General features: G+C 46.9%; 1 protein-coding gene across 1 annotated transcript in view; it reads left to right on the forward strand.

The window, feature by feature from the left end:
* The window catches only part of LOC142573128 (uncharacterized), a 174,452-nt gene that overhangs the window by 140,744 nt on the left and 11,495 nt on the right, over nucleotides 1-22,213 (forward strand). The window contains exons 6-7 of the mRNA XM_075682653.1: nucleotides 10,701-11,061; nucleotides 15,281-15,408. Coding sequence (XP_075538768.1) covers nucleotides 10,701-11,061; nucleotides 15,281-15,408 — 489 coding nt within the window. The remainder of the gene's footprint in view (nucleotides 1-10,700; nucleotides 11,062-15,280; nucleotides 15,409-22,213) is intronic.

Below are 22,213 nucleotides of genomic sequence, written 5' to 3' on the forward strand. Positions count from 1 at the left end.
CCAGCCGCGCGGTAGTGGCACGCGCGGTGAACATGTCCTGCTTCGCCGCAATGAGAGCATAGCGGCCGGCGGTCAGCGGTGCGCCACAAATCGGTCTTTCGAAGCGGGTAGCCGGCAGGGGATTCGCCGAAGAAACGAGGCGCAGCGATCGACTGGCGGCGATACGGTATAGTTGGCGGCGGCTGTGACTGTCGAAAATAGGGCGTTGGGCGTGGTGGTGATGGTTGCGTCGTAGTGGTCGACGGTGTCAGCAGCATCGAAGTGGCGGGAGGTGGACGACAGACAGCTTCCGCGTAGGTTAATCTTTGCGGCACCGCCAGCCAGTCGGGCGACGAAAAGGCCCTTCGAACTTCCTACCGAACGATGTCAGCGACAGAAGCCACCGCTGGTGCCATGGGAGAGATTCCGAGCTGCCGGATCGCACAATCTCTCGGATTACTTCACGCAGAGACGTGCTGCAGCTCTCAGGTAGAATTGAAGCATTCATCGGCGAGCTGTTGCGGTCATATTGGCGGTACCATTGCTGTAGTGCCCGTTCTATAGCGGTAGCCTCCTTGGTAAATTCGGCCGCTGTCATCGGTGGGTTCCTCACGAGCCCGGCAAACAGTTCCACCTTCACTCTGCGCAAGAGATAACGCAACTTCTTTTCTTCAGCCATCTCAGGGTCTGCTCTGCGGAAAAGGCGGGCCATGTCTTCTGCAAACATGGCAACGCTCTCATTTGGTTTTTGAATACGGGATTCGAGTAGGCGATGCGCATTGTCTCTTCTGACGGTAATAGTAAACTTGTCTAGCAGCTGGGCGCGGACGTCCTCCCATGTGGTCAAACTTCTCTCCCGGTTAACAAACCACGTCCACGCACTGTTTTGAAGCGCGACATACACATTAGACAGCTTTTGCTGGGAGCCCCAGTCATTATAACTGGCGATACGCTCAAATTGGTTCCGCCAATCTTGAACATCTTCAAAAGCGTCGCCATGGAAACTTTCTGGCATCTTAGGATTCTGCAGCGTCACCTGCGATGGAGTTGCAGTAGCCATGGCGGAAGTAGGTAGACACGCTCCAGTAGGGTCCTGCAAAGGGTTGAACTTGGGCGTCAGGCCTAGCAGGCGGCGACTATACCGGTGAACAGGAGTTTCGACGAACGAAGGTGATTCCGCTTTCGAGGTATGGCTCCGCGAAGGGGTGCCGAGCATGAGGCAATCCTACCCCGCACCTCCACCAGTGTCGCAGACTAGTAGGAGACGGGAATGCCGGCGTAGAGGACGTATGAAATCACTTTATCAGAGCAGTCAACGCGTCGTCGTTGTCGTCTGTTTTTCCACTCGCGCGCTACTTCAGCGTCGTTCTCATCGCCTGGCACATACCCACGGCGACCATATAGGATGTGTCAATAATATGCACGAAGCGGGCTGTCGATGTAAGAAAGCATGAGATAAAAGTCATGGAAGCATACACGTACGCTCCTTAAGCAAGGCTTCAGGAACACCTATTTCCCCGTGCATTGGACGTTTACGCACTATTTAAATTATGTTACGTGTTTTTCATTGTTCGTTTCAGGCGGCCTTAGACTGCAAATGTCAGCCCCGATAGTGTTTTGTGCCGTCTTCTGAGTCTGACTAATCTGTTGTACTTGTATCGCTATTTAAATGCTCAAAGTCAGCATGCTTGACCTACTTATAAGCCTGGTAGAAGGCACATCGGTATATAGTTGGTGTGGCGTGCGGATGGCCTAGCGCAGTACATCTGAATATGCAAGTACAGGCTGCGCTTGTACATTTCCAGCTGCATTCCATAAGCCTTTCTCTCCACTTCTTTTTCGCAGTGGGCGAAAATATCTACCATTGGTTCCATTATATTTATTGAGATAAAATAAATGCAATAAATTTTTCATTGGGATACATTCTTTGAACGTTAAACGCTTCTTCGATGGCACAGTAAATACCGAAGTATCTTTGTGTTTTTGCGATACCATCGAAATAAAATTGAATCCCGGGTTTCATTCTCATAACTCAGTACCAATAACAAAGATGGTTGAGGACGGAACAAATTTTCTAGCTTCTGTCCCGAGCTAAAATATAGCTTGCCTAACATCACGCAAAATATAAAGCGAAACACACGATCTAAATCGTTTCACATTAAATGTGCACACACAGGCGCCCACGTGTAAGCTGATGCGCATACAGGGTATTATTCTTGCTGCGCCAGATTTTTTGGACATTGTCTGTTGCAGATAGCACAAATCTAATCCTTGATCTAATTTGCTGGATGAGGCGACAACGACTTGTACGAGAAATCAAGGTGCTTAATCAAATAATTACCAAAGTTACACGAATCCAATTTCGATTAACTATATTACGGCACACATTTTGATCTATGAATTCTAGCTAATGACTTCGCAAGGCGTATCCACTTGGAGCGAATCCTCTGGACCGCACCGGTTTCTAAATACTAATTTTCGAAATGTCCAGCGAAATGCATTAGTGTTCTAGTTGCTTTTGTGATTCACTGCATCAAACAGCGTTTTTTTTAAAAAATATCACCACCCAAGCACTCCGTTCATATGGGTAACCAGCGAAGCTGAAACGTGCGGCCCCATTGATTCTTACTGGCTTAATCCCGACGGTTCATTAAACGACCGCTTGGTAGGCTGCCGGATTCTCGGTGCGCAGTTGCTGCTTGCGCTCGGATGCACGAGCCTGTTCCTGTGACCGGGCTGCAGTATCGGCATGGCGTTGACCAGCTCGTTCCCTGTTCTGTTCGCGGCGTTGAGGAGTACTATGACGCACGGCCTACCCATTTCGGAGCCGGAGAAAAACTACTGTGATCGCGTTTGGCTGCGACGGAGAGCAACGTCGTCACTACTGGCGCAGCCAATCGCGTGCCTCACTTCCTCTATTTTTTGTCGCACTTGCGCATGGGTTTGCGCCGGAGTTTTTCGCGTACAGGCGATGGACGGACGAATCGGCTAGCCCCCCCCCCCCCCCCCCGCCCCCATATACAGCTTCGCTGTAAAAGAAAAAAAAAACTATCTGGAACGGCACGCTCCAAGCGTCTGAGAGCAGTGAATACCAGATCGCATCACGCTCCGTTTTTCAAATATTATCGTGCGGAAATCTTGCTGAACACTACCAATGTATTATACCATCGTGTTCGTGAAGTCAGAAGGTTTCCGAGGATACCGAATTCTTGGACCTACGACGACTTCACGAAGAACTATCGTCACCAGAAGATTCGACGCACATGTGGAAGTACTAGCGCTAACATCGACATTGGCCGGCGACGCGGCGCGGGAAGACTCTCACCCGTGCCGGACGCGGTGCTTGTGTGTGCTCGCAGGACTCCAATCAACATTTTACGGGCTCTACGGACTTTTCCTAACCCCAAGAAAGTCGAAGGTGAGCTGTTCCCTCCTCTTTTCACACTTTTGAGTGGAAAAGACTCACGTTTTGACGGAAAAGCCCAAGCCTAGGATTAGGTTTACTGCTGCGGACGGCCGCGGTCGATCCTTTTCCTTTGGTCACCGAGCATGCCGGACGGGGCTTAACAATTCTCAAGGCCATATGGCCGTAGATGAGCCGATTCCGGACCCCTCTCAGGCGTCAGACCTTCAATCAAATGAAGCGGGGAACATCCTGCAGCATGTAACATCAAATAATGAGGCGCGGGGAAATAGCGACGCGTCTCTCGAGAACGCCGAGGATGTCTCAGCGTCTCAAACATGGACGGAGGACGGGTGGCACACCGTTCTATCACGTCGCAAGAAAAAGAACTGTAAGAAAAGCGAAAAGGAACCCGTAGAGGGAACCGAAAGGAATATCAAGAAATTCGAGTGTGACTCGATAAAACATAGAGAGAGCCAGGCTAACAGCGAACGCTGTGGACCTCCGCATCTCCCGAAGGATGACATCAAGGTCATTTTGAGGCCTCACAAGGGCCTGATGGTTAAAGATCTGCTTGGATCGGAGCTCGCTATGGCAGTGATAGAGGCCTGCCAGAATACTTTCGGAGGCAGCAGTTTTTTGCTGCGGATTCATCCCGGATCCAATAGTGTCATATTATCTACACCACACGAACAAGTGGCGGGAAGGCTGCGCGAAATCAGACAACTAAAAATCAGGGGGCAGCTTCACTACTTCAATGCATATGTGGCAGACCCAGAAGATGTTCTGCGAGGCATTGTTCACGGCTTACCACCTGGAACACCTCAGGCGGAACTAATGGAGAACCTGCGGATCCGCGCCCAAGGTGTGAAGATTGAAAGAGCCCGCATGCTGGGCTCGTCCAAATCGGCGATAGTGACTTTCACCGGAAAGGTGCTTCCAAGGTGTGTGTACTTTATGGGAGCGGAAGCGATCTGCTACCCACACAAACCCACAATACAGGTTTGCAATATATGCCGTTTAACGGGTCATCGTACCGATGTGTGCCCAACACCCGATATGAGCATGTGTTCCAAATGTGGGGCAACTGAACCTAATCAGGGGCACGAGTGCTCACGGAAGTGTGCCATCTGTGGCGACGAACACGCGACGGGCGACAGCTCATGCCGAAAGAAGCTAAAGAACATCGCCCCCCAAACGTCTAGAATCGAGCAGCCTCGACGGAAATCGGAGTGGATTAATTCGAAAAAGGACTTCCCCGAACTCGAGCAACAAAGGCACCCCTGATGGTTCAGCTCGGAAAGGGAGGAATCAATGAGTCGAAGGAAGTCCCGATCAAGATCACGATCAGGATCAAGACCAACATCGAGGGCACGCCAAACCAAAGCCGACAAACCCGAGGACACCCCTTGGAAAACAAATCTCAAGCATATCTCGACCAACAAAAACGACAGGAAGACATCCCCCCAGACCGGAACCAGAGCAGAAGAAGCAGCTGCAAACCGACCAAACAATCAGGTGAGCTTGGCGGGGGTCGTGTCTCCCAGTGCTCCAATAACAGACAATCAGCAATACAGAAAAATCATTGATGAAAACAAAAAACTAACGCAAGAAATTAAACAGCTTAAGATCCAAATGGAGGCAGAACGCCGAGAACTCCAATTGGCAATCTCCTCATTGCAAAAGAAGTTCGAAAACACAGATCGGCGGTCAGCCCTCACGGGCACGAGTCACAAATACATCCCACCCAAGAAAAGGAAATGGAAGTAGGCGCGGGAAGAGGAGGTGAGCTTCTTGGCATCCCCATGCACACGAACAACCTTATAAAACAAATCCAGAACCAAGTCCAAGAAAATAGGAGTAGCATTGCGAATCTCAACGACCTTTTAACAAATTTCATGTCAGACATAACATCACTCATCGGCGAGGAATTAAGAATCCAGAAACAATATGTAAATGAGACTGTGGGGTGCTTGCAGAGAGCAATTAATAAGCGTTCTCTTGCTACCCCAATCACCCACAAACCATCAAAGGCGGGTCGGGACGACGCGGAGGCTCTCGTACATCATGGCTCAAACTAAATTGAAAAGTGCAGAACAATTGGAGATTTGGCAGTGGAATTGCCGCACTTTTCACAAGCGCGCAGCCGCACTCCAAAATTATATAAACGGTGCACCAATCCGACCAGATGTAATATGCCTGCAGGAAATTGGCCCCAAAGTGGTCAAGCTGCAAGGATATTACACCCTGCAAAATTCAAATTATCCCCGCGTTGCCACCCTGGTGAGCAGGACTATCGCGGCCAAAGCAGAGCAGATAGAAAATCTTCAGATCAATCATCAGATAATAAGCTTATTCCCTCTAAAAAGACGCAAGGCAAGAACTGTAATACTAAATTTGTACAGTCCCCCCAAAAACAGGAATGATGATTTTAGCAAACTCCTTGCGGAGGCTCTTAAAATCTCGGGTACTAAGTACCGCCTCGTGGTGTTGGGAGATTTCAACGCTCCCAACACCGCATGGGGCTACCCAAAAGACACACCCAAGGGAACGCGTCTCGAAGACGCTGCATCCAGGCTGGGGCTGAGCCTGATGCCCACCAGGATCGGCAGCAGCGTGAGTAGAGACACGTTCCCGGACCTCACTTTCACACGCAACATCAGAGACGCTACCTGGACCAACCTAGATGAAAATCTAGGAAGTGATCACTTCCTCATTAGTATTTCCCTATCGACTCCCAAAGTACGATGGGTGGCGGGGGAAACGACTCTGACAAACTGGACAAAATTCCGACTACACAAACCTCCACCCAATGCTGAACCAGATTTCATGGGGGAATGGTCCGATTTCATTAAAATAGCACACGGGCGGGCATCTAAAAAGATTACACGCACGGTGGAAATACCGGCGGTGGACAGCCACCTCCTAAGCTTGTGGGAAAGCAGGGGTAAGCTGCTAAAAAGGTGGCGAAAACAACGCTTGAACTGAAACCTTCTGCGCAGGATCGCAGCTCTGGCAGAGGAAGCAAATCAATATGCCAGTAAATTGGCAACTGAGGGCTGGATCCAGTTTTGCAGTTCGCTACAGGACACACTGAGCACCGCAAAAACTTGGGCCATCCTGAGGAATATCCTAGAGCCGGAAAAGTCCAATACCGCCACCAGCAGAACATTGCAAAGGATCGCGGAGGAATTTCCAGGCACGAATGAAGCATTAATAGAGGCTCTCAAGGAAAGATATGTCGGAGGGAGCGCGATACAGTCAACAGGCCAAATTATTTACACGGGCGTCCGAAATGCGAAGCTAGACGCCCCAATATCCACGGACGAAGTTTTTGCGGCAGCCCAGGCGGCCAAGAAGAATACAGCCCCTGGCGCCGATCAGATTACCAACGCTATGATTAGAAACCTTAACGATAAAGTCACAGAAGCTGTCACTAGGCAATTTAATGAAAACTCTTGGCTTAAGGGAGAGATCCCCGAACAGTGGAAAATTGCAACAATTATTACAATACCAAAACCCGGAAAGAAGCCATCCCTGCAGGCGCTCAGACCCATTTCACTGACGTCTTGCATGGGAAAGCTCTTCGAACGGGTCATACACACTAGGCTTCAAAATTTCATTGAAGACAGGGGTTTATTCCCGGCCACCATGTTGGGCTTCCGCAACGGCCTCTCGACACAAGACGCGTTTCTCTTGTTACAGGAAGAGGTACTTAAAGGCGTACCCAAGGGTGGGGAGCACCTATTATTAGCTCTTGACCTGAAGGGCGCCTTTGACAATATATCACATGAATCTATACTTTCCGAGCTTAATATAATTGGCTGCGGAGAAAATGTCTTCAATTACATTAGAGCATTCCTCACGGGGAGGAAGGCTACGATAGGAATATCGCATGTCAAATCCGATCCGTTTCAAATGCCCAACAATGGTACGCCTCAAGGAGCGATCGTGTCTCCTCTACTTTTTAACATCGCCATGTGTAGACTTGCGCGGACCCTAGACGGTGTCCCGCTACTGGGTTATACTATTTACGCGGACGACATCACTCTTTGGGCTACGCGCGGGTCTCTAGCAGAGAAGGAGCAGACCCTCCAAGAGGCGGCCACTGCAGTTGAAAACTTTGCCAGGGCCAGCGGTCTCAGCTGTGCTCCCGAAAAATTGGAGATAATACGCATCCACGGGAAACGATATAAAGGTAATGGGAACATAGAAATTGAAATCGAAAATCAGCGAATCAAAGAGGTCACTGTTGCTCGGATCTTGGGATTTTGGGTTCAGAGCAATGGCAGGGCCAGCCACACCATCAATTTACTAAAGTCGGCAACAAAACAAGTGGGAAGGATGATTCAAAGAATCACCTTCCACAAACAAGCCATGAGGGAAAGCGACACTGTCCGTTTAGTACAGGCACTCGTTATAAGCAAACTAATATACAGCCTCTTAATATACAGCTGGTTAACACTATTAACTAATATACAGCTGGTTAACACTATTATCAGAGCCGCCTACAAGGTGGCCTTGCGCTTACCGGTAGGCACCCCGACAGACAAGCTCCTTGGCCTTGGTGTAAAAACACATACTCCTAGCTCAAGGCGGCAACTTTAATTTCACAAAGAAGCCGACTTAGCCAGACGAGATCGGGCAGAGAGATCCTGGTGAGGGCGGGTATTCCACCACACCCCAAAAACTTGGACAAGGTGCTGGTTGATATTCCCGGTCGCGTCCGAAGCAGGATCTCGGTCGCTCCTGTCCCAAGAAATATGCACAAACACAGAAACAAAAAGCGAAGAGAAGAGAGGGTGAAATGGCTAGGCAAACTAGTCAGAAATAATGGGAACACCGATTATGTTGACGCCTCTCAGTACAACTGGAAGCGTGCAGTAGTCACTGTCATAGGCAATGACAAGACTAGCCTAATCTCAAGCGCCTCCCTGATCACGTCCTCTATTTCCAAGGCCGAATGCTTCGCCATCGCCTTGGCAATCAAGGACCGGGAACGGACGGGGCCGTCGTACAACACCATCATTTCGGACTCTGAGGAGGCGTGCTGCTTCTTTATGAACGGCCGTCTCCCTTTCAAGGTTACCCGCCTCCTGGGAAAGGAACTCAAAAATACATACAGACTGGTCTGGTGTCCGGGACACGAAGGCCTGGAGGGGAATGAGAGGGCTGACGCTCTAGCTCGAGAGCTCACGAACGGAGCGGAGCAACCATCGCCCTCCCATTCACAACCCGCCGCTTCACAGGAAAGCCGTCGCGAGGAGGATGATAACGATCCGGCACGTATGGCACCACGCGATATTCTTGCTCACCAGCGCGGCATGCGGCAAAAACACGCGCCCCCCACACATCTTTGCAAGGGGAAGACACAATAGATCTCCGCAGGATTCAAACGGGGGTCTACGCAAATTTATTAATATTGAGCAAAATTTTCCCAACGATGTACGAGCGTGCCTGTCCGTGGTGTTGCGACTCACCACCGTCTTTATACCGCATCTCATGGGGATGCCAAAATAGACCGCCAAATTTAAATGCCTACTTAGTTAGGTATAATCTAATCAACACACTGGAGCAATGGGAGGCACAACTCACCAGCTCAGACCCGTAGGTGCAGAAGGCTCTTCTTGGTGACGTTCGGCTAGCGGCAGAAGCCAGTGGAGCCCTGGACTTGGGGCACCACCCATCAAGCTCCTAATCCCCTATCCCCATTTCCCTAATTCAATGAAGGTTATTCTCTCTCTCTATCTGGAACGCCAAGACGTTTGGTCGGACATTTCGAAAATTCATATCTCGGATGTCCAGAGTATTAGTTCCCGAGTATTCGGCCTTGCGAACTAACCGGCTATAATTAGTATTGCGAATTGCGCGTCATAATGTAACTAATATAAATGGTTAATTAGGGTAAATATGTTATTATTCAATTACGCGTTTTGAATTCTCGTATAAGTAATGGCCTCATTGAGTAAGTTAAATCAAGGGCTAGAATTGTGCTATCTGCCGCGAGCAGTCTCTACAAACTTGGTGCCGCTAAAGAAACATGCCCTATGCGAATGCGTGCGCGCGTTCGTGCTCGTGGTGCCGCCGTGCTCACCCCTCTGTCGCCACGAGGCTTTTGTGCGAGGCGTGGGCGTGATGGAAAACACCGACTTCGATCAACACTCCACGTTCATTGGGCATTCTCAGTTTCGCGCGGTTTTGTGCGTGGGTGAGACGCCACCCCGAAACGCGAGAAATACGAGAACGTCACGGTTCTCCTCCGATGGCCTTCAGTACCTACTTCGACCTGTCTGTCCCCCCGCGCCCTCGCAACAGCGGCGGTGTGGCTGTAATCGATACCCGAGCTGTGCCCCGGCCCAGAGTCGTCCCACGCACTGAAGAAAAAACGGCGGTAGACATGCTTCGCAGCACAGTCGCTCGATCACTGTCGTCAATGGCGAACTGGCGCTGGCTTCACACAGAGTGTGACAAAGGCAAACTTTAGGTATGGCGGTAGAGTTCTTTATATAGGATTAGGAATGTCTGACATTGCACGTCATTGATGTAGGTATGTCCCAATGGATGCATCATTTGTTACAATTTATCGAATGGCACGCTCTACTGCCGTGATGTTTTTAAAGGAGTTGACTTTCCACGTTTTTATGCTTAAAATAGAAACAAGTTCGTCTTCATACAGCATGCGCCGAATAAATTTATTTGACTACATTTATCATCAAAGTAACGGCGCTTACGCATTTGGATAGACCACGCAATTTACTAGCAACACTCTGCAGGGAGAAATGGACAAGCTAGAATGTTGGTCAATTTTGAGAACGAGGAAGGTTTAATGCTGACAGCCGCGTGAAATAGGATCGCACTGTGTATTGTGCAGTGTGCACAACTTGCGTAAAGTCGCACTGATATAGCTATTTACTGATATTTGAACGTGCTATTCCTGCTGCTTTTGTGCAATGTGAGGAATCAATCATAGTACTAGCTATGTTATTAAAGCTGTTATTTGCATCTTCTATGGTACCCCGCGTAGAGAAAGTAACAAATGCAGCATTAGTCTGAGAATTTGTTTGCTAATAATATAATACATAGTGGCGTGACAGTCTCCTGAAAAAAAAAACGCAGTACTCAATCCGCCTAAGTTCACTGCCTTAGGCCCTCACCCTTTGCGCCTGCTAACCCACCTAATTGTCGCCAGCCCGTACTTTTACGCGAGAATAATTACACAGTTTCTCAGTAAGTGTGCATGTCCCAGCGGTGTTGCTGCGCAGCCGAGCGTTCGGTGGCTGACGCAATGTGTAATCTGAGCGCCCTTCTCGATTCCCAGGCGGTCGAAGACAAACTGCGCACCATCGAGGACGCCATGATTGGCGAAGCCGTGGCGCTCGTCCGAGACGGCGCTGGTGACGAAGCCGAGCTGCGGGCTATAAACGCCGGCGTCGCGTCGCGACTTGACGCTGCCTACGACCTGGAGAGCGTGCGCCAGTCGCTGGAGCACCTTCAATCGACGCTCGAGGACCTGCGGCGCCAGGAGCTTCAGGCAGTCCTGGCGGAGGACGGCGCCGAGGAAGAGGAGGGCAACTCTGCGGCATCCAACGGTGCCGCCGCCTCTGGCGTCCTCCAGAATGACGGCGCCGACGTCGAGGAGTTGACGCAAGGCTCTTCGTGGGCCCAGCTTACCGACAAGCGTGAGATGCGCTACTTTTTGAAAATCATGGCAGTTAGCAAAGGAACGAACACTAAGTGAATTACTACAGCAACATTATCACCGCCATGCCGTGTGTATCACATGCCGTGTGTAGTCGTTGACTGCAAGCAAGTGTATGCAATTTTAGAAAGAGGAAACATGATCTTTTTTAAGGCTTGCCGTAGCCCTTTCAGTCGACCCATTCGATCAGTTCAGTAGCACTGATATTTTTTTTGTACAGGGAACGCCAGAAACGCCACACCTAAACGCAAGAAAAAATGTCTAAGTCGTGCGCCTTGGTAACGCATTTAGTGTGCCACTAACACAAAACCAAACAGGCACATGTTATACGCAACATGATGCAGTACATCACAACAAAGGGCCCAAACAATGTCAGTAGTATCTAGACACATAGGAAACACCCGCAAAATAAGTATTCCTAAAATTAGGAGTTCACATAAGTGGTTTCATATGCGCTACTAAGTGCGATTCAAATAAGATTTGTTACATTTAAATAACTTTTTTTTGTGTGGGATAAAATGTATACGCAAATGGAAACACACATTACAAATATTGCTGGGAAATTCGCAAATCTCTCGGGGCCCTAGCGCCGTTCTAGATCTAGCAATAATAAACTTAAATATCTTACACTATCCCTGTCAGTCACTTTGCCTTTGAACATTGAGCATGAAAAAAACTTGAACAACGTACTAAATGTAAACATAACTCTCGACTAACTGAGAACCATATCATTCGTCAGTGTTGTAATGGGAGTAATGGAAAACTGTTAAAGGGACTGACAACCAATTCTCATGGTACGCATTTTTTTTTTTTTTTTTTGCGGAATAGCAAGCTTGCCGGTGAAGTGTCTCATCATGAGGTGCTAAAGCGAAAAACGCCGTAGAACATTTTTCTGCAATGAGGATGTAGTGTTCACTGGAAGCATACTGAGAACAGCGATAGCTGAGCGCGATAGCGATTAACCGCCGGCATTAGTGGGAGGCAGATGACAAGTGTGGCCGTGCTGCAACGAAGTGTGACGTTGTTTATCAAGTGCTTATTCCTGCGATTCATGTTTTCCGAATCGCTAACGATTTCTGCGATAATAGCTACTTATTTTCGTGGTTTCCTGTCCAACTGCCTTGTTGTTTAACCAGTTAAAACGAATCCAATCGGATCAAAAACGAGGCCTTGACACGTGACACAGAATTCAGCGTGTTGCCGTAGCCATGCGTGCGTTCTCGGTTTCCAAAGCATAGAATAATGCGCGAGTGTATAACAATATACCAATTGCAATTTTAAGCCATAATTATGATGTACTTAATAACAGTCGACTTACGCACAGTAATTTCGCAGAATGCATTCGAAGTACCAAGATTTCACGGCCAGATGTCGCCACTTACTGGTTTTTGAGACATTCTTTGCCAATTTAAAATACAAATTTCTACTTAGATCGCAAATAGCGTGCTGGAATCTATCACTATAATTCATGGTCATTTCCTTTCGATCAGTGTCTCACAACACATTCTGGCCACTTGTCAGTCCCTTTAAAAAGATAACTGGCACGTTTGACGAGACGTTTCGCGTGTTGCTCTGTATCAATGGCTCTTACCCCCCTTTATGCGTTTTGTTACTCCAAAAAGCATTCAGTCTATTAATTATGAGCTCATCTACTTGAACACTTTGGTCATGCTTATGATATAACGCATTAGGTGTACATGTCAATACCCGTAACAATTTTTTTTTAATATTATGAGTACGCCAGTGAGGCTTAAATATTCATGCTGCAGGCCCAAAATCAGCTAAAGTCGCAATAAAAGTGTCTGAGTCCACCGCATGATATAAAAAGCGATTCTCCACAGCTTCGTATTTAGATATAGCTAGCGCTCTCCCTCGGGAAGCGCTCTTTTTGTGCTACGCTGGTGGACCTAGCTGAATCCTGGGACCCTCGGAGCAGTTCTCAGCTGGTCGGCGAAGGAAGGAGACGTGTGTCAATGGTCGTGTGAGTTCGCTTGTGTGGCGCTGTCTGCCTGTGTGGCTATGTAACTTAGTAATCTGCTATTAAACCACCCTCTTCTACTATGGCTTGTGCCTGAGTCACCAACTAGAAGTCAACATTCTTAACTTGGAATTACTTCCATGTAATGCGTTTCTTGTAAACTTGTACATCCGTAGTGCCACATGATTTCTCCGGGCAAGCTTAGGCTGCGAAGAAAGACTTTTACTTTTCGCGGCACCATTGGTCTCCTAACTTTTCGGGGCGACTGTATGTGCGAAGCTGTTAACGGGGAGGTCTTCACCCACGTAAGCAGTACAGTGGCGCGTCTAGCGAATGTGAATGATGAATTGAGGTAGATGGCGTTGTTATATCGAAATTTGCCGGGATAACATTGGTGAGGCCGAAAGAAAAGGTAGTTTTTGGGTCAAGGGGCAGAAGGAGTGTGCAGACAGTCGCAACTGCGAAAGCATCCCACGTGCCACAAGCCTCGCACCTTGCATCTGCACTGGGCGACGACAGTTTGTTGGTTTCGTAAACCTCGGCTGCACGGCAGCTGGTTGTTCAATTCACGACAGTGTGTGTAATTAAGTAGACAACGGAGCCTCCACTCCTCTTAGTATTCTTCTGCAGAAAATCTCGCAGTCGGGGCAGTTCTTGCGCCAAGTACATTCGATCCGTATGCTCCTGCAAATGTGTCTGTGAGAACGGACTACATGGCGGGTGGCATGTGTAGGAGCTGAAGCGGTAAATGACTTCGTTGGGTTTCCTCGATGCCGATCGCATTCACTCTTTACAGCGACTAGATTATAAAGCTGGTCAGTGAACATTTTATGAAAAGTCGGCGCTTTTTGATGCAAAAGCGTAAAATGGTTCATTAAGCGAAGAAAAAAAGACCAACCCTTCCCCTACCGGAAAATGGGGGTAAGCGAAGCCTGTCCTGCGTGCGCCTGACCTTCGTCAGGGTTACCTAACTCACAGGTAATGCTGCCGGATTGCTTCGACCGCCCGTTCCCACAGCTCATGATCTTCTCGTTGCTGTCGAATAGCCTGGGCTCATGCCGCTCTAACGGCTGGATCACGCGCCGACGGTGAGTCCTTTCATAGGCGAGTTCTCGCCGATGCTCGTCGAACGCTGCCCGTTGCTCTGGGGAACGCACAACGCGTGGCCGTCCCATTCGTTTTCCAAGACTGAACTGAACGGAAACGAAGCCGGCGGCAGAGCGCGCGAAACTCTTTGGTGCCCTTTACCTTCCCGGCTGAAGCGAAACGGTTGATTGGTTGCGCGCATGACGAGAGCGCGGGCCTGTGTATCTGCAATCCTTGCAAATAACTCACGCTCCCGCGCCGGTGCAGCTGTCAACTCATGAAAGCGTTCTTTCCTGCAGCTGCTCTGCTCTGGAAGCAACGGAGTTTTTGCGTGACAGCGGCAACACCATTTGTCAGGCAATGCAAGCTTCGGTTGCAAAGACGGCGTCCGGCGTATGTGGCACCTAGATTGCCATTGGCTATGACGCCCCGTCACTAGCGAGACTCGACTAAGTTCTTTTTGGCTGTCATGCCACGGTACGAGCGCGCCTCGACCGAGCAGAGCGGGAGACAAGGAGGACCTGCTGATTAGCGTGTCAGGTGTTGCGTGAGGGGAAAGAGTACTGTTGCGGCGCAAAACCGTCCTCGCAATAGCTTTTGGAAGCCTATTTTATTCTCGCCTTCCAACTTCGCCTCGGCAAATCGAAATCAACATTAACGCTTCTCCGCCAGAACTTCATGCCCCAAAGAACCACTCAGCAACATTCAACTGGACATTAATGCATACACATTCACAACTTATAAGAAGAGCTTAGTGTCATGGGATGTTTAGAGCGATAGCTTTGCTACTCGGGGTACAAACCCAGAAAACGCCTGGTTATGTAAATCTGACCTGCATGCGCAGCCAACGTGAAACCGGAACGCGCAGAGCGTCGTCGGCGCCGAGCACCGTCTGTGCGTCTTCCGTTAACCTGCAACGGTACTGGCGCGTTCGTCGCGCGTGCCTCCTGAAACGCCTTCAGTGCAACGCTAAACCATGCTATCGCTCTCAATGCTTTTTCTCCTTGGTGTAAATCTGACCATTTTTTAATTCGCCGCTATGAGGACATACAGTAGCTTCTTGAACATCGAACTGCTTTCTACATCAGATCACATGATTGTTGTTCTCTCTCTCTTTCTTTTGTCTGTTCTACAGAGAACTGCCCTGCAGTACAGGTGCTCAGCAGTTCGTGTCCAGCGGCGGCGCAGTCTGCCACCCCGGTTCCAGCGATGCAGAGACTTCTCCTGGATGCCTGCCAGTGGCAACATACGTGCTATGTTTGCGTACGTACCTAACAACGGCACCCTTTATATTGCGCAGTCAGCTGTTCTAGAAGTATATTGACGCCTACAAGCATGGACCTATAAGTTGGCAGCATGAAGAACAAATGAGTGTACTGGAGCCCGTGCTGATTTCTTCTCCAGAATGAATTGAACAACCTTTGCGAAGCAGATGCGCATATAACAATGCAGCTGGTCTATATCAGCATGCCAAGCACGTCATTTGTTCTTTGTAGTGATATGTGCCTTGCTTGTAAGCTTGTAATATAAGCAAAAACTCCCGGCCACGGCGGCCGCATTTCGATGGGGGCGAAATGCGAAAACACCCGTGTGCTTAGATTTAGGTGCACGTTAAAGAGCCCCAGGTGGTCAAAATTTCCGGAGTCCTCCACTACGGCGTGCCTCATAATCAGAAAGTGGTTTTGGCACGTAAAACCCCAAATATTATTATTATAAGCAAAAAGAACCATTGCTACTATGTCCGCACAGTAGTTTCAAATTTCTGTCTGCCCTGACAGAACTTCGTGCGACTTCACTTATTTTTCTTTGCCTACGCTTATTACTTATTTGTGTTGCAACCGCCCTTGACGCCTCGCGTCAGGAGCCCGACGAGGCGGCGTTCTTTTGCGTGCTTCCAGTCTGTCACTGTCTTGACGGAGTAGTTGGATGGAGCGCCAAGTTCTCGCAAGGGAATATTGAATGCAATATCGATACCGGCAGACGTGACCTGCTTCACGAAACGCTTTATTTCATCGAAGTTAACTCATCTTAACTATCATCACTAGCGCGGAAACGCTTCATTATCCCTCGGCGACGGCAGGTAACGTGAATCGGGATGCAGTAACCGTGCAGCATCGGTAAATATCCCACCAAAACAGCCCATGGTCAATGCTTGCCATTTAGCGTAGTTTATTTCTGTGAAAATGGAAGCCTGGCAGCGTTTGATTTTCGGTGGCCCCTAAGGCAGTGTTTCTATACTAGAGGTTGTCTCAAAGAAATACAACGTAGCGTTCACCGTGCTCTCTCTATTACAATTAACGAATCTTGTTTTTTTCTCACGGGCTAGCTTCTTTAGAGAATAGGCTATATACGCTGGCCATAGTCTGGTATTGAGGCTTTCCTGCAGGGCACTTCAACTTTCTTCAGTTAGTCACTGCAGGCATGCTGTGCCGTTCTCAGCAGCAATGCATACAGCGCATCGACGCTTTTTCATGATTCAAACCGTATGTGTTCACGCTACTTGGTGGTGAACCAAGTTTACTTTTTTGTTTGGGTTTGCGTTAAGAACCGCGTCCAAAACAAAGGAACCCGCAAGCTGAAGTCAAATGATTTGGATCATTGTTATGCACAGAAACAATGGTCAAATAGGGAAGGAATCACAGAGAAATCAGCCACACTTATGGGTTTTTAAAGTTAACAGGTTCTGAATTGCACTCGGAGGAGCGGCGATGGGTGAACAGAAATAAGTGGCACTAATTTGTCTTCTTGTTTTTCCGTTCTCCTTTATTTTTTCATTTGTTTAATGCACTAGCATCATCAAAAGCACAAAAATATTTTGTTAGCAGCATTGGTTTCTTGAAACAATCTGCGGGCTTCGAGTGACACCTGTCACCACCAAACATGCCGAGAGCAAGTGGGGCTGTACTAATCCAGGTACAACTAAATTAGGAAGGCCCACAAAGCTTCAACAAGACAATCTCACCAGAACAGGAATTGGCCTTCCTGGTGCAGTATTCGGCCATCCCCTCCCACATGGCTCACTCAATTACCCAATGTCCCTCAGTCGCCATCAACTGCGGAGCATTTGACCAAGGCGGCGGTCAGACCTGTAACGCAGCAGAGGGGGCTAAGAATCTCTGTTTCCGGACAGGCCGCCGAAGGAAACTGACTCTTGCAACGTTTAACACCCGAACACTCTCCAGTGAAGATAGCCTAGCCGGACTCTTGGAGGAATCGTCAGACATTGTTTGGGATATCACCGGCGTCAGTGAGATTAGAACTGGGGAGGCCTATACATTGCTGAATAACGGACATGTCCTCTACTATGGAGATCTCCTAGATAAGAAGCAATACGGGCTAGGATTCCTAATCAATAGGGACAAAGCGGGCAACATTGACGAATTCTACAACATTAATGAGAGGGTAGCTGTAGTCGCAATCAAACTTAATAAGAGCTATGGATTAAAGGTAGTGCAAGCCTACATTCCAATATCTAGTCACGATAATGAGGAAGTAGATTAGTTTTATGAAGATGTTGAAATAACGATGAGAAAAGTACAAACTTAGTATACTGTAGCAATGTGCGACTTCAAACTAAAAGTGGGGAGACAGCAGGCTGGGGAACAAGCAATTGGCAACTACGGCGTCGATTCTAGAAACGCTAGAGGAGAGAAGCTGCTAGAATTCGCAGAAAGAAATAGGCTTCAAATAATGAACACCTTTTTCAAAATGCGTAGCAGCAAAAAGTGGACCTGGAAAAGCCCTAATGGTGAAAAAGAAATGAAGTTGACTACATACTTTTTGCTGATATCAGCATAGTGCAGGATGTAGAAGTGATATGTAGCGTAAAGTGCAGTGATCGGAGATTAGTGAGGGCTAGGATTCACCTCAATATGAAGAGAGAAAAAGCAAAATTGGTCAAGAAGAAACAAGTCAACCTTTAGGCAGTAAAGGTAAAAGCAGACAAATGTAGTATGGTACTTGCAAACAAATATACAGCCTTAGAACAGAGAGATGATGATGACATAGAGCTATGAATGAAACCGTAACAAGGTTGGCTTCAGAGGCAGCAATCGAAATGGCAGGCAAGGCACCAAGGCTACCAGTAGGCCTGTAACAAGTAACAAATCCCAAGTAACAAAGGACATAATAAAGAAATGACAAATAATGAAAGTGTTCAATTGAAGAGATTAAATAGAATTCGCGGAACTGCAAAAATTGATCAACAACGCGAAAATAAGTGATATTAGAAAATATAACGTGAGAAACACAGAAGTAGCCGTAAAAATGGACATAGCTTGAAATCAGTGAGAAAGAAACTTAGCATAGGACAAACCAAGATGTATGCACTAAAAGATAAGCAGGGTAACATAATCAGCAATCTCGAAGATATAGTAAAAGCAGCGAAAGAATTCTATACTGACCTTTACAGTACCTAGAGGAGTCAGGATACTTCAATCATAAATAGTAATGAACAGGATACAGAAATTCTATAAATAACGATGAGGTCAGAAGGACCTTGCAAGACATGAAATGGGGAATAGCGGCAGGAGTAGATGGAATATTAGTCGATTCAGTCAAAGATGGAGGAGACATAATGCTTGGAAAACTGGCGGCGCTTTATACGAAGTGCATATCGACTGCAAGGATCCCAGATAACTGGAAGAATGCAAACCTGATACTAATCCACGGAAAGGAAGACGTTAAAGAATTGAAAAATAATAGGCCCAGTAGCTTACTCCCAGCACTATATGAAATAGTTGCCAAAATAGTCTTCAATAGCATAAGGGCAACACTGGACTTTAGTCAACGAAGGGAACAGGCTGACTTCAGATAGGGGTACTCTACAATGGATCACATCCACGTCATTAATCAGGTCATCGAGAAATCCGCAGAGTATATTAAGCCTCTCTATATGGCTTTCATAGATTACGAAAAGGCATGTGATTCGGTAGAGACACCAGCAGTCATAGAGGCTTTACGTAATCAAGGAATACGGACCACTTATGTAAATACCTTGGAAAATATGTACAGAGGTTCCACACCTACTTTAATGTTTCACAAGAAAATCGGGAAGATATATATAAAGAAAGTTGTCAGACAGGGAGGCAATCTCTCCAATACTGTTTTCAAACGATTGAACTGGGAAGGCTTAGGAGGAGTAGGGATCGACGGCGTAAATCTCAATAACCTTCGGTTTGCCGCTGACATTGCTCTATTCAGCAACAATGCAGACGAGTTACAAAAATCATTGAGGACCTTAACAGAGAGAGTGTAAGCGTGGGATTGAAGAGTAATATGCAGAACAGAAAGATAATGGTAAATAGCCGGGCAAATGAACAAGACTTCAGGATCGCCAGTCGGCCTGTAAAGTCTGTGAAGGAGTACGTGCACCTAGGTCAGTTAATCACAGGGAACCCTCATCATGAGAAGGAACGACACAGAAAAATAGAAATGGATTGGATCGCATACGGCAGACATTGCGAGCTCCTGACTGGAAGCTTACCATTATCATTGAAGAGGAAGGTGTACAATCAGTCCATTTTACCAGTGCTGACATATGGGGCGGTGACTTGGAGACTGACAAAGAAACTTGAGAACAAGTTAAGGACCGCGCAAAGAACGATGAAACGAAGAATTCTAGGCGTAGCTTTAAGACATAGCAAGAGAGAAATTTGGATCAGGGAGCAAACGGGTATAGACGATATTTTAATTGAATTTAGGATAAAAAAATGGCACTCCATGGGCAGGTCATGTAATGCGCAGGTTAGGTAACCGTTGGACCATTATTGTTACAGAATGGGTACCAAGAGAAGGGAAACGCAATCGAGGACGACACAATACTTGGTGGAGCGATGGAATTAGTAAATTCGCGGGCACTACTTGGAATCGGTTGGTGCAGGACAGGGGCAACTGCAGATCGCAGGGAGAAGCCTTCATCCTGCAGTGGACATAAAAAAGGCTGGAGATGATGATGATTATTATTATGTGCGCAAAACAAGGTTTATTGGAAAACCTGCACCTGCAACGCGTTTTCATCAGGGGCCAGAAACCTAAAGAGTGCTAGACACGGCTTCATAGCATTTCATGGAATGGTGACAGCTCTACGTCACCTTACAGCACCACTGTCCAAATTCTATTAGTGTTGCCTCGGCAGTTCTTATGAAAGTTTTCACTTGCAAGGAAGCGCAAAAGTATTGTTAACGATGATAACACCCGGGTTATTCATCACGACAACGTGCCAAATCACATGTGTTGCGCTGACGTACGCGAACAGAGCATTCACGGGCAAAAACAGATAATGTGGTTTAAATTTACTCCTGGATTTTGTTTTCAAGTCTTGCGCTGTTTGACGCCAATTAGGTTAGTTATCTGTGGCAAGGACCAGCTCGAGTGCTTCCACTGCTTGCATGGTTATGTGGCTTCAGCAAGATCAAATATTAGACTGTCAATAATAAGAACTTTAATAAGTGTGAAGTTGCGTCTGGAGTGCCGCAGGGGTCTGTTTTAGGTCCGATATTGTTTTTATTGTATATTAATGATATTCCTTCTAGTGTTGATCCGCCTGTAAAAATTAAACTATTTGCCGATGATTGCTTAATTTACACGCGTGTAACCTGCACGGAAGATCAGATTAAACTAAACAGCTGCCTGCAATCATTAAACTCGTGGTGCCAAAGTTGGGGCATGGTAATTAATTTTAAAAAATCTACATACACTCACGTAACTAAAAAACAGAACTTTATCAGATTTGAATATAATATAGGAGAAAATGCCTTGGTCGAGGTACAGAGTTTCCGATATTTAGGGGTGACAGTGACGCATAATCTAGACTGGCGTATTCACATTGAGAATATCTGTTCGAAGGCTTACCAAAAGCTCTGCTTCCTTAGGAGAAAGCTTCCAGATGCGACTAAAGAAATTAAATTGGTCGCCTACAAAACGTTTATACGACCAGTTCTGGAATATGCGAATGCTGTGTGGAGCCCTCACCAAAAATGCTTAAAAAAGAAAGTGGAAAGGATTCAGCGGATTTCAGCACGCTTTATATGCTCCAAGTATCGCCGTACTGACTCGGTTACACAGATGATACAGCAGTGTGAATTAGAAACGCTGGAAATGAGAAGAATAAAACATCGACTCAAACTTTTTTTTTCAGATAATGCAAGGGGCATTAAAAATAAATAAAGAACATTATGTGAAAGCGCCTCTAAAACATGGTTCACGAAAAAACCACAGCCGGGTACTACAACCTATTAACACACGTACGGATGTATATCGGTATTCCTTTTTTCCTGATATAATTGAACTCTGGAATAAACTGCCAAGTGACGTTGTGGAGAGTGTGAACGTGCAGCAATTTGAGCTGGGTGTCGATATGTTTTTGAAAAATGGTGTACAAATTTTGAATTCTGATTCATGATTGCTCATTGAAGTGTTTATGAAATGTATATGTTCTTCTTCCCTTCCTGTAACGACCCTCACTGGAGGGTTAACAGTATGACCAAATAAATAAATAAATAAATAAATAAACTTTGTAGGGATTTAAAGAAAAAGAAACTGCGTCGCGATGATCATAGGCGTTACGCATACGGCTAGTTCCCACTTTTATTATATTATCGCTTCTAGAAAATACCTATTATAATTATCTGTATTCAGATGCCTAATGTAGAATAGCTTTAGGGCCTTGCAATAGAATTGGGATGGTTTATTCTTGTACTGGCATCATTTTTTTTACTTTTATTGCCAGGAACTGGGAAAAATTTTACCGCTGCCAAGATGTAGAACACACTTTAAAGTCAAATTACCAGTATTAGTACCTTTATTGCTTAAAATTGAAGGGACTCACTACTCAGAAATTTCAATTTTTGCCATTGTAAACTATTTTGCGATGGAAGTCTGACTCCATTTTGCGCAGAGCGTCGCGTACTGACAACACTGCAAAAGGTCAGTTCGCACCACACTGTACAAATTGACCACAGTATTGTCACAATATTGTCTATTCAGCAACACCGCAGACGAGTTAGAACAAATGATTGAGGACCTTAACAGGGAAAGTGTAAGAGTGGGGTTGAAGATTATTATATAG

The sequence above is a fragment of the Dermacentor variabilis genome, chromosome 2, assembly GCF_050947875.1.
Source record: "Dermacentor variabilis isolate Ectoservices chromosome 2, ASM5094787v1, whole genome shotgun sequence".
Taxonomy (NCBI): domain Eukaryota; kingdom Metazoa; phylum Arthropoda; class Arachnida; order Ixodida; family Ixodidae; genus Dermacentor; species Dermacentor variabilis.